Genomic DNA, 13,075 nt, shown 5'->3' on the forward strand with positions numbered 1-13,075 from the left:
GTTTTAAATAGGTTTTGTTGAAATATCAAAACTATATATAGATTAGATAGATGATAGATAGATAGATAGATAGATAGATAGATAGATAGATAGATAGATAGATAGATAGATAGATAGATAACATTTTAATTTTTATTTGATTTCAAGTAACAAACGTTTTCATTTTTGTTTTGTTTTTATTAGTTGCTTTAGTAGGAGTTAAACCAAATTAAAATTGAAATGTTGCCTTGGCAACTAGTTAAAATGAAAGAAGTATTTTTTTTCTTTATTATTATTATTATTATTATTATTATTTTTAATGGTTTTAGTTCCCTATAATAACCCTGACTGGAAGCACTATCAGTCTTTTTTGTGTCTCATTTGGGTATGTTCAGAATAAAACACTAAGTTTACTAATTATGAATATAGTGATTGAATATAGTGCACACTGACTTTTTTCTATTTTATATTTTTTACAGCCGTATGCAATACTAAATAGTTTCAAACAGTATGCTATGTTTATGAATCAACTTGAGGTAACACTTTATAATTAGGTCTTATTTGTTTCCATTAGTTCATTTATTAACTGACATTAACTTTGTTTTTTATATTTATTTCAGAGAGAAAAAAACGCACACAATAGCAAAAGTCACTCCAGTTGATGAGATGATAGTTGAGCACATTAATAACTCATCTTTATATGGAGAGCAGGTGGATGTGAGTCTCGGTCTGCAGCAGCATCTGCTGGGGAGCGCCGCTACTGCAATCACACGATCAGACTCTGACACACTGGAAACACTCATTTATCACGTTATAAAAGAGCAGATGGTTTTAATGCAAATCTTCCATCATTCTGGATTCATATGAAATGGGTTAATCACATCTGTGAACAAACCGCAGCCAGTTACAACAAACCCTATTCATTAAAAGATCACTTGTTTGTATTTATAATAACTAAAGATTCTCTTAGTTGAACCTGGTCCAGGTCATTAATTTAATCAAACACAGACAGATGTGATGAAGCTAGTTAGTGTACTATGATGTAATACACATGGTTTGTGCTGGAAACTGAACCCAAACCAGAGTTAGTGCACTACATGTACAAAGTGTGTCGACTATGTAAGTGTGCATGATTATATTGTGTATTTTGTCATATAAAATATTAAATGACACAATAACATTATAATAAAAAAAACATACAATGACTGTTCAACTTCATCTGCCAGTGTGATGAAAGCCATTTTAGCCTCATTGAGATACTATTATAATATAGAATTTGATTTGTTTTCATTTTCATTTGAGTATTTTTGTATGTCTGTATAGAGAAATGTTCCCTTTGCAACTAGCTGATATAAACAGTTTAATCAGTTTATTTCAAGTAACAATAATGGTTTTAATTTTTGATTACTAATAATAACTCTGAAGCACTATCAGTCTTTCATGTTGTTCAGAATAAAACACTAGTCTACTTCTTACTAAATACTAAGTATACAGGGCACACAGCCTAGTCATTTTCAAACCTGCAATTGAAATGGTTTCAAATAGTCACGTGACCTATAGATGGCCTGCATTTATCATCCTGAAAATAAAATTAAAAAATATTTTTTTTTCTGTTTAATTCAGTTGAATCATATCCACTAGCTATATCCAGAGTTAGTGCACTACATGCATGTTCTACTGTTATCAAAGTGTGCTGACTATATGTTTTTGAGTATGATATTAGTGAAGGTCACGTTCTATGAAATATGTAACTTCACCTTCTCACCTTTCACCACATCTCCAGTGTGAAGAAAGCACTGCAATAGTAAAGCGCTATAGAAATGCCTCATTTAATCTTGATAACATCACTGGATTCTCCCACATACCGAGTCATTCTGAGAGAGTCACTCTGCACTGGACTGAATGAATCAGTGTGTTTCTGAGCAGAGGATCTGTTACACACACACACACACACACGTGAGAGCAGACATGCATCAGAGCGAGAGAGAGTCTCTGCAGCAGTGCATCAGTCTCCGGTCTGTGTCGTTACCACTGACACCCATCAGCCTCAGGAGACACAGAAGAGAGCGATAGAGACTGAGACGCTCTGCTGCATTCATCACCTCAACACCACTCACACTAGCCCTCCTGCTACGGTCTCTACACACCAAAGACCAGAATCAGCAGTGAACCACCAGAGCACCATCCCACAATGCACTGCACACATTTCTGCAGTATGCATATTGTGCACAAACCTTTTGTCTTTATGCATGAATTATCCAAATATCAAACAATCATATAATGCATGCTCATCTAAAAAAGAAAAAAAAGAAAATCATATGCACAACCAAGAAATATAAATCATAGAAAAAAAAATGCAAAAGAATATCTGTACACTGTTGCTCAAAGTGTGCTTTTTTTCAATAAATACACAAATGACCTACTATATGTTAAAATGTGCGGTAAACCACCAAAGCAGACTTCACATTTTATCCCACAATGCCCTGCACTGGAGGTAGGATTGTTTTTAGTCTCATTGAGATACCATTATAGTTTATATATATATATATATATATATATATATATATATATATATATATATATATATATATATATATATAAATAAATAATAATTATATATAAAAAAATATTTTATATATAATTATTATTTATTTAAGTAACTTATTTTAGTACTTATTGTTTTAAACTAAATGAGAAAAATATATATTTTTTTACATATATTTTATTTCAGTTTTTAGTTGAATGTTTTAGATTGTTTTAGTTATTGATAATAACCTGCTCTGGATGCATACTGCACATTTGAACAAATGCAGCAGGTCATCCGAGTATTTAACAAATGCATAAAATTCCCAATTTGTATAGTTCATAATTTGTTAGTATGCTATTCTGAACATTGACATTATTCGACACTTTACACAAACTTTGTATACTAAAATAAGCCCATTTATTTGTGTGATGATAACTGAATGAAATATGCAACAAAACGAGATCATGTGACAGTGTAGCACACTGCGGTCTAAAATGTGTGTTTGTTGCATAGTGTAGTTTTCACATTTTATATATATATATATACACACATATACACACTTTGCAGTATGCAGTACACTAGCATTCATTAGAGACTTAAGTTGCTTCGAAATTGATTTAAAATCTGATTGAATGAGCCTCTTTGTTTTGTGAAAGGGGTTGCATATACTGTACACACACAAATTATTATGCTTAAAACAAGCATAATGGACCTTTTTCAATGGGAGAGTACCACAAATATATTTTTTGCATTCCCATTTGCTCAAATAGCAAATGAAAAACTCCATGATGGTGTTTTCACGACTTTCCATCAAAGGGAAAATGAGAGACCGATAACAACAGTCAGAAGAGAGAACGATGTTAAATTATCCGTCCCTCACACAGACGCTGCATTAGAAACACCCTCGCTTTAGCGTTAACTAGTTTTTTTGCAATTTGATGCAAAGGTGATATAATACAAAGAATAGTGTTATGAATGTTCATATATATATATATATATATATATATATATATATATATATATATATATATATATATATATATTTATTTTTTATTTATTATTTATTTTTTTTTTAAATGAGTGCAGTCAAACGATTAATCACATCCAAAATAGTTTTTTTTCATATATATATATATATATATATATATATATATATATATGTGTGTGTGTACTGTGTATATATAAATACACACACATGCATGTATATGTTTTGAATATATTTACATGTTTGTTACTTGTCTGTATGCTTATTGTCTTTGCATATTGATATTATGGATTAGTGATGCGTTGCTTATTTTGTTTGACTGCTGGATCATGTATGTGTTTGAGTGAGCTGGTATTGATCTGTTGGATCTAGGTATAGTATCATTTTTACATGGATGTTAATTTTTTAGGATTTGTGTAACTTTTATATGTATTTGTTATCTTTTGATTAATTGTTTTATATTTTTAGGGTGACAATTTTACCATCAGTCCAGGGACTGCAGATGCAAAATAGCTTTCTGGCTAATTCTGGCACATTGTACATTTATGTATTACTGATGTGCATTGTCCTTGTCAAATAAACCTGAAATAAAATAATAAAAATGTTTATACATTTATATATTAACATTATTGTATTTTATATTATATATAAATATATTTAATATATTAACATAACATTTTTCTTCAATATACATGCATATGTTTGTATATATGTTTGTGTGTATACACACACACACACACACACACACACACAGTATGTATAGTATTTTGGATAGGATTAATCGTTTGACAGCACTAAAAAAAATACAAATATGAAAAACTTTGAGGATTTATGATGCTGATGTTAAACCAGTCATAAGGGTAATTTTTTTTTTAAATCTGAAAGCTGAATAAATCTTTCCATTGACAACTATTTGAAAATCTGGAATCTGAGGGTGCAAAAAAATCTAAATATTGAGAAAATCATCTTTAAAGTTGTCCAAATGAAGTTCTTAATGCATATTACTAATCAAAAATGAAGTTTTGATATATTTACAGTAGGAAATTTACAAAATATCTTCATGGAACATGATCTTTACTTAATATCCTGATGATTTGTGGCATAAAAAAAAAATCTATAATTGTGACCCATACAATGTATTGTTGGCAATTGCTACAAATATACCTGTGCTACTCATGACTGCTTTTGTGCTCCAGGGACGCAGATGAGAATAACGTCACTGACCTGCTGAAGCCCCGCCCCACTCCCCAGACGTGGATGCAGCTGATTGGCTGCGAGTGCAGGAGGGTGTGGTCAGCGGGGTCGATGAGGGTCAGGGTGATGTCCTGCAGCACCAGCAGCATGGCTTGAGTCTGAGAGCGAGACGAGAGATGTGTGAGCGTGTGAATGAGATCAGAGCGCTGTCTGTCTGCGTCTGCGTCTCACCCGCGGCCTCTGTGTCTCTCTGCGCTGCTGCAGCTGCTGGATGCAGTCGCTCAGCATCGCGCCGCTCCTCTCAGACGTCACATCCGTGTCTCGCACCTCCAGCCAGCCCAGATAACACACCGCAAACATCTGCAACACACCAGCACCCGCCCACATTCACTAAACACCTTCAGCATACGAGCAGCTCATAACTTGCCGATTTAGGAGAAAATCTTAAAAAATAATGGGCATGTCAGTCCTAAATGTTTGCTCTAAGAGTATTTCAGAGTAAACTAGCTCCTAAATCTGTGAAAGGTTAGGAGCAGTGAAGAGGAGTCCTAAGTCACAAACCATCCTAAAAAAGCTGTTTCCAGCAATCTGTCTCGGGACGTAAACATTTGACGATACTGCGCTTTTAAGAAGGTATAACCTTTGGTTTCAGAGGTTATTCCAACTCCAGATTCTCCTTTGATTAATATCCTTGTTTTCATTCACCAGCTGGACAAGAAACAACAGCTGTTCTTACATCCAGTTTGATTTACTTTTATGTTTGCATGTCTTACTATCAGCCGTGATTATTCTAATGTTAATTAAAAGGCTGTTTATATGCATATCCTCTAATTAAGAGAAGCATACGTGTAAGAGGCTGACAATTAACTGAACATATACTTGTTTAATTACTGACACTTAGTCTGCATTTTAAAATCTTTATTTGAATATGGCAACATAACATTGCACTCAATATTTCTATGAATCAATCTCTGACAGAGACTATCAGCCAATCACTGTGTGCATAGTTAATGAGCATGCTGACATCATCCATAGCAACGAGGTAAACCCCGCCCCCTCACTCTGAGCTTAACACTTCTCTCTATTTCTTAGTAAAAGTTTGTCTCAGGAGCTTTGTGAATAGGTTTTAATAGAAAACGCTAAACTTGTACTGCTATTTAGGAGAACTCTTTGTGGTGAGATCAAATGTTTTGTGAATACAGGCCCAGATCTGTGTGTGTGTGTGTGTGTGTGTGTATATATATATTATACACACCAGTGTTATTTTAGTATCACTGAGATACTATTATAGTTTTTTTTATACCATTTTAGTTAACGTTTTAGTAATTGTTACCTATTTGTCTATTTTTATTAATTTATTTAATTCAGCTGTACTTATTTTAATGCATTAAGTAAAACTAAATAAATGAAATGTTACCTTGAAATAAAATATTGTGTATTTATTAAATTAATTGGGTGTATAATTTTTGTTGTTTGTTTCTTTCAGTAAACAAATTTAAATTTAATTTCAAGTAACAAATATTCTTTGGGTTTTTTAAATAATGGTTTAATTTTAGCTGACTATAATAACCCTGTTGTATACAATCTTTTAAAAACATTAATATTTTTACAGGAAAACATTATTTACTTATTTCATATAAATTGTGTTCTAGTTCCATTTAAAGCAGGACACTTTAATAAAATGTTTTACAGACTTCTCCTTTCAATAAATATACATGAGTTAGTTTTGTGTGGCCAATCTTGTTCATATACACTCGTCATTTCAATTTTCTTAAAATCAATGATTAAATATTTCATTTATAAAAGGAATCATTTCATATAACGTATGTTTCTTTGGTATTAATCCCTCTAATTTTGTAACAGATACTGTTTGCAGTTCATTCTTGTTTATTAGAGATTAGCTGTTTATTAAACTTAAAGATGATGTCATTCCTCTGTTCCCACAATGCATTGCGTTAAACTGCTACTGTTACACGTGCCCTGTGTTCTGCTGCAGTCTCTCCATCTCTCTCTCTCTCACACACACACACACACACACACACACAGACACACACACACACATCTCGTTATCCTCGCGGCTGCAGGTCCAGGAGGCGCCTCTCGATGACGCTGTTGTTAAATCTGAACCCAGAGCTCATGTAATTTATGAGGTTTTACTAGAAAGCTGAGGGTTTATGGCAACAGATTTATTCTTCAATGTCTTTCCATAATATCTGACCAGGATATAATCATTTGATAAGACCACACAAGCGATTCATAGTAAAATCCTTCAGAATGTTTACCCTTGCTATGTTTTCTCAGCTATATTCATGGAGATTCATCCAAAACTGTTCTTTTTTTGTGCTTTTGAAAATGAATCAACACATCTATTCTTCTACTAATTCAGTCTCATTCTGGAACGAGATCGCATTACTTATTTTTTACCTCTTTCAGTGATTTAATTGAAATAAAAGCAAGAAATGGTTGTGTTTCTGTTATGTACAGTAATCCCAATTCTATCTTCTTGAACAACGCTGTTATAACTTTGTGATTGTTGGGAAAATTGCATATCAATATATCCAGACGAACAGCTTAAAAATCTGATTTTTCCCTAAAATATTTGCCAATGTCCTAGTTAAAACCTGGGATGTTTTAATTAAGATTACCAAGTTCATTAAAATTAGAGCAAATATTTTGCGGTAGACAGGAAAGAAAATATATATTTTTTAATTTATTTTTTATTTAGTAATTATTAATAATAAAAAAAATTATATATATATATATATATATATATATATATATATATATATATATATATATATATATATATATATATATATAATTTTTTTTATTTTATTAATATATTTATGTATGTATTTTACTTTTTTATATTACTTAATTACTTTATATTACACTGGACAATGCTGTTGAAATTAAAGGGGTCCTATTATGCTCTTTTACACAGTCTTGATTTTGTTTTGGGGGTGTACTAGAACATGCTCTCATGCTTGGTGGCTCGACAGTCGCATTATTTTTCACATAATTTACATTATTACAATACCTTTCTCCCCAGCCTGGCACAAACGGCTCGATTAGTTCCGGGTTTGATGAAGGCCTGCCTTCTGAAAAACGAAATGTGTTGTGATTGGTTAGCTGTCCCAGTGCGCTGTGATTGGAGAACAGCTTACACGGTGTTTCAGTATTGCCCCGCCCCTCGCCAAAACGGGGTATTACACGACATATTAAAGTGGTAACATTATTGTTGTTGTGTTTTTTTGGCTAAATCCTGTTTTAGATAGGATGTCAACTGCATTGACTATGTCCAGATAAGTGCAACGGTATTATGTTTATTGTTCTTTAATTCTAACATTATAACATGAATTGCAGTGAAACTGTTATACAGATTAATTTATTTATACCATAGCCCCACAGACTTGCACTATTTGTGGCGGCATATATATGCAAATTAATTATCTGCCAGCAGGAGGCGCTGTTAGAGCGAGAGAGAGAGCGAGGTTTCTCCGGTAACGCTGTACACAAACCCTGCTTTATCAGACATTACACGCAAGATGAAATGAAAAGGACATCCAAAATTGTGAAACAGTGATCACTTGCACTGGGTTTTGATTTTGAAACGAGCCGTGCTCAACCAAGCGTTCTCTCCACCCGCCAACCATTAGAATTTCCGTAGGCGGGATTTATTTTAATGATATTCTAATAACCCACTTTGTGATGTCACAAATACAGGAAAACAACTTTGTAGTCCAAACGAGACGTTCGCTGTAGTTCTTGAAAAGGGATTTTTTTAAAGGCAGCGGTTATTTGCACTAAGCATAAATAGTATATTTTTTGCGATAGATGCTATTTACACTTAAAATGGCAAGATTTTCTGCTATTTATACTAATTGCAAATAGTGCTCAATATTGTAGTACATTATAAAACAATACACAATAACGTATTGAGTGTAAATTATAGTTTTAATTCAAATTACTAAATGTATGCCACTTTATTGGGACAATAAAGCCCTCCCTACATCTACTACTTTTATTTTCAACTTTATTTCCTTGATTTTTATTGAAAATAAATGCCTTTCTGATGCGATATGAGATTTGAAAACGGAGAAAAAAAGTAAGGCGGACTCGAACTCGGGTCGATCGTGTCAAAAAGCATGCGCCGTACCATCTACACCACTGAAACTGATGATAAATTAGCGTCTTTTCTTCTGTGTTGACCGACCCCATCACACGTTAGTGGGCAGAGTAAGTGTAAATACTAAATAGCCTTTGCCAACAAGACAGGCTATTTACACTGTTTTAAAAACGAAATATCTCCCTTTGGAGTGGACTTGTAACTTTTGTAGATCTTTTTATGCTTAAACATACACACTACACACTGACAAATTCAAAAAGTGAAAAAGCATAATAGGACCCCTTTAATAAGAACAACTATTTTGGGGTAGATAGGAAAAATATTTATTTTATTTAATAAATAATAATAATTATTATATTATTTTATTATAAGATCTAATGTCATTCCTTGTTTAATGCTTGGTGTTCATTATACTTATTGCAGATTGTATTGTTAATTAATTACAGCCAAAAATCCCTTCTATGAGCCACAGAGTGGTTAGTGCTTGATATGCAGATGTACCTGTGTCTCCGGGTCGTTGATGGGGATGACGGTGTCTGCAGGGGCTGATGGGACTTTAGCTCTGCAGAGAGAAGCGGTCAGTATGAGGCGGTCTCAGTATGATGAATATCACACTCAGGTGTGTGTGTTCACCTGTGGTTGATGAAGCTGTACGGGCCGCCGTGAGCTCCCAAACTCACTCGGCTCATCTCTCGCTCTCTCTCACGCTCCTCCTGCCGCTCTCTCTCGTGCCGGCGCTCGCGGGTCTCGCATGTCTCCGTCAGGTCCTGTACAGAGATTGTGCACTGTTAAAGGGGTCATATGACGGTGCTAAAAAGAACACTATTTTGTGTATTTGGTGTAATGTGTTTGTGGTTTAAAGTTAAAAAAACACATTATTTTCCACATACTGTACATTATTGTTGCTCCTCTATGCTCCGCCTTTCTGAAACACGTCGATTTGTACAAAGCTCATCGTTCTGAGAAGCGAGGCGTGCTCTGATTGGCCAGCTATCCAGTGCATTGTGATTGGCCGAATACCTCAAGCGTGAGACGGAAATGTTACACCCCCTTACCGTATTGTGATGCCGTGTCCCGGCGCGACGACACAAAAACAATAAAACCCATTATAAACGAGGCATTTGTTGCATCCAGTGGGGACATAATTACTGATTATGACTTATACTGTCTTTTTACGCGTCGCATTACCATGTCTGCATTTGTGATCGGAGAAACGACAAACAAGCACTACTCTTCACAGCTCATAACTCATGTTTGAATAGTCAGTAGCAGAAACATACTTACAGGCTGAGAGTCAGAAGCGCCAGACTGTCCTTGCAAAGTTGGAGTTGCCCCACTTTATAGAAACAGTCTTTGTGCAGCCTGCATTGTAGGCTACTCTCTTTCAGGTTCAGGACATAGTCCTCCGTAAAATGCGCTGCACACACTCTAATATTTGGGTTGAACTGCTCTGGAACAGTGTTGTAAATACAACTTAACCACTGATTTCTAGTTGTGTCCTCTTTTGGAAGCCCAAACAAAGTACTTTTGCTTGCACAGCATCTCCAGGACATGGCGCCGGCGGCAGCAACAATACTACAGCCAGAATAATAGTTCTGCTTTCTTTCTTTGCGTAGATGTTTGAGCGGGGTTATGCAAATCTTCCCACACCATGACGTAGACATGTGGGGCGTGTTTGAGTGAGCCGTTTTAGGGGGTGTGGTCAAGTCTTAACTTTGATAAAGAATATCTCTTTGGTTTTGAGACTTTAGTCTTTGCAACTTCAGGGATCTTATCTATGCACAAACAGCTTGTAACACTCCAAAGAGAAAGGAAAACTTGAAATCGCATCATATGACCCCTTTAATTATGCTGGATGAAGCCTGTATAAAGCGCTGTGTGCATGTGTTTATTGTCAGTGTTTACCAGGTAGTTGTTGTTGAGGAACCCGGCGGCGCGGCCCATCACCTCATAGCACAGCGAGGAAGAGGAGGGTGAAGAGGCTGCTGATGAAGGAACAGGTTCAACAGAGCTGTCCGACACGATACTGCTGGGCCGCTACACACACACACATTAGACACAAGACAAGTCACATCTGTGAGCCGTGCTGGCAAAATGAGTCGGAAAGCACGCGGTCTAATTTTGAGCTACAGACAAAAAAAAAAAAGTGAAAAATTACAGTTTTGGTCGAATTTGAGGTTTTTACAAAGATGAGTTTATAAAGCCCTCTTCTAGCGATCCCAATACTCCAAATAGTAATTAAACATCTAAAATGACCTTTATTTGTGTGTTTTCTGAGAGGAGTAGAATTTTCTCTGCTCACTTCTGGACGACGGCTGCTGCTTCTCAACACAAGGTTTATTGTTACAAAGCATTCAAGCTTTATCAATATTCATATCGAATTCTCAATGACACGAATCCAAACCAGTGAAATATGATGTTCAAACCCATGCTGATGAAAATAAGACAATTGCGATGACGGACATTTGCAAAGCGTGTGTATAAGATGCATTAAGTACATTATAAAGTACATTATAGCGAAATATGTCTTGGTGAGATTCACACAAACATAATCTGTTATGTCTTACATGAACCTTTAGTTAATGGTTGGGAAAAATCTGATGTGTAACATTATATTAAATCCGTGCATTACAATAGATCTTAATATAGATCTGTCTCAATGTTAACATTAAAAGAAAAGACTGAATCACTCGCTGCTCTTGAGTAAACTCTATATTTGCATCTTTGCTCTTATTTTTAATAACAAAGATACTCTATTATTAGTCACAATATAGCTATTTTTAATTGTAATTATTATTAAGAAAAGAATTGGAGGAAAAATATGCAACATTGCTTAATGATTTTTTTTCTTTGGAATCTTCAGAAAACTCAGTTCTTTTCTAAATCAAATCTGCTGACTCTATCGCCTTCAAACTTTTTTGAAAATGTGATCATTCCGACTCATTTCGCCAGCACGGATCACATTTACTTCTGTAGTACCTTTATAAAATATAATGATTTCAGAACGTTCTGGCAAGGTTCTCGCAAAGTTATGAACAAATCTTCCAGTAACGTTAATACAATGTTCATTCAACATTAACAAATTCATTAATACATTTCTCAGAACATTAGCAGAAAAACATTAATCATGGAATGTTTTTTTTCTGAAACGTTTTCTGGATGTTAGTTTAACTTTTTTTAAATGTTACTACCTGTTTCAGAATGTTCAGACATTTAAATCTAAAATGACAAAATGGAATGTTTCCTTAACATTTATATAAAAATAGTTTTAAAAACTGTATGTTTTGAAAGTTGAGAACATTCAGAAATAACGTTTTTAGAATATTAGCGAAACGGTTTTAGAACATATTTTGTTCATAGAAACAAACAATGAAAAAACAGTGTTGCAAAATTCAGAAAAAGACAACAGCAGCATTATTCAGATCAGTGTTGATTCAGTTCAGCTCAATAACCGTGTCAGTGTTGCGAAGTTCACCAGTTATTTGTTTGAGGCATCACTATTTCTAATGACCAAGCCATTTAGAAGCATTTTCAGTGTATATTTTTTAATCTAAATCTATTTGTATTTTATTTTTTGAATTGTGCAGCACTCTAGTTTACACATTAGGACTACGTGTTTTTTTAAGTATTTCTTGACATGTTTCTGCAGTTGAAACAAGATACCTTCTGATGTTCATTCATGTTTATTTTGTGCTACAATAACTAGAAAAGAGTTAGAGATGATCGGTTCACAAGGAGCTACAGCAATGTCACGACACATTAAAGAGCCACAAAACACTATTTACTGTTTGCATTTCTTAAAAAAAGGCCAAATTTGCTGATACTTTGTTTCATACCAGAAGTAACCTGCTCTGTGTTGACTGTCGGCACGTTGTCAGTTTCCTCTTTTCTCCGAGATGTATTTTCACTGCGTGAGAACATGGTGTGGCGAGAGAGCATCACAAATAGCTGCAAATAATAGTTTCTGTGCACTCTTTTGTGTATTTCTGAAAACATGAGCACTTTTGAGGAAGATTTGGAATCGGTGGATAATAATACGGTACTCAATATACCAGTGACATGAATAAATTATGCAGATTAGCCTAACTATGCTTATGTTTCACTGTTCTGTTTATACTGTTGCTGTATTTATTTATTGTTATTTGTCATTTGGTGATTATACCTAGTGTTATTTGTGCTTGTCACGTCTCTGTGGTTAGATGAGGTTCACGTGCATCTGTTTGATACTGTGCTGATGGTGTGCGATCGCAGTTTGTCAATG

At 34.5% G+C, this 13,075-nt stretch overlaps 1 protein-coding gene across 1 annotated transcript in view; it reads right to left on the minus strand.

Moving 5' to 3' along the window:
* The window catches only part of LOC306882910 (amyloid beta precursor protein binding family B member 2-like), a 41,006-nt gene that overhangs the window by 19,178 nt on the left and 8,753 nt on the right, over window positions 1–13,075 (minus strand). Inside the window, exons 4-8 of the mRNA XM_079437907.1 lie at window positions 10,720–10,851; window positions 9,448–9,581; window positions 9,316–9,376; window positions 4,917–5,045; window positions 4,716–4,843 (exon numbers count right to left, since the gene is read on the minus strand). Coding sequence (XP_079294033.1) covers window positions 4,716–4,843; window positions 4,917–5,045; window positions 9,316–9,376; window positions 9,448–9,581; window positions 10,720–10,851 — 584 coding nt within the window. The remainder of the gene's footprint in view (window positions 1–4,715; window positions 4,844–4,916; window positions 5,046–9,315; window positions 9,377–9,447; window positions 9,582–10,719; window positions 10,852–13,075) is intronic.

Source organism: Barbus barbus (assembly GCF_936440315.1).
Source record: "Barbus barbus genome assembly, chromosome: 17".
Lineage (NCBI taxonomy): Eukaryota > Metazoa > Chordata > Actinopteri > Cypriniformes > Cyprinidae > Barbus > Barbus barbus.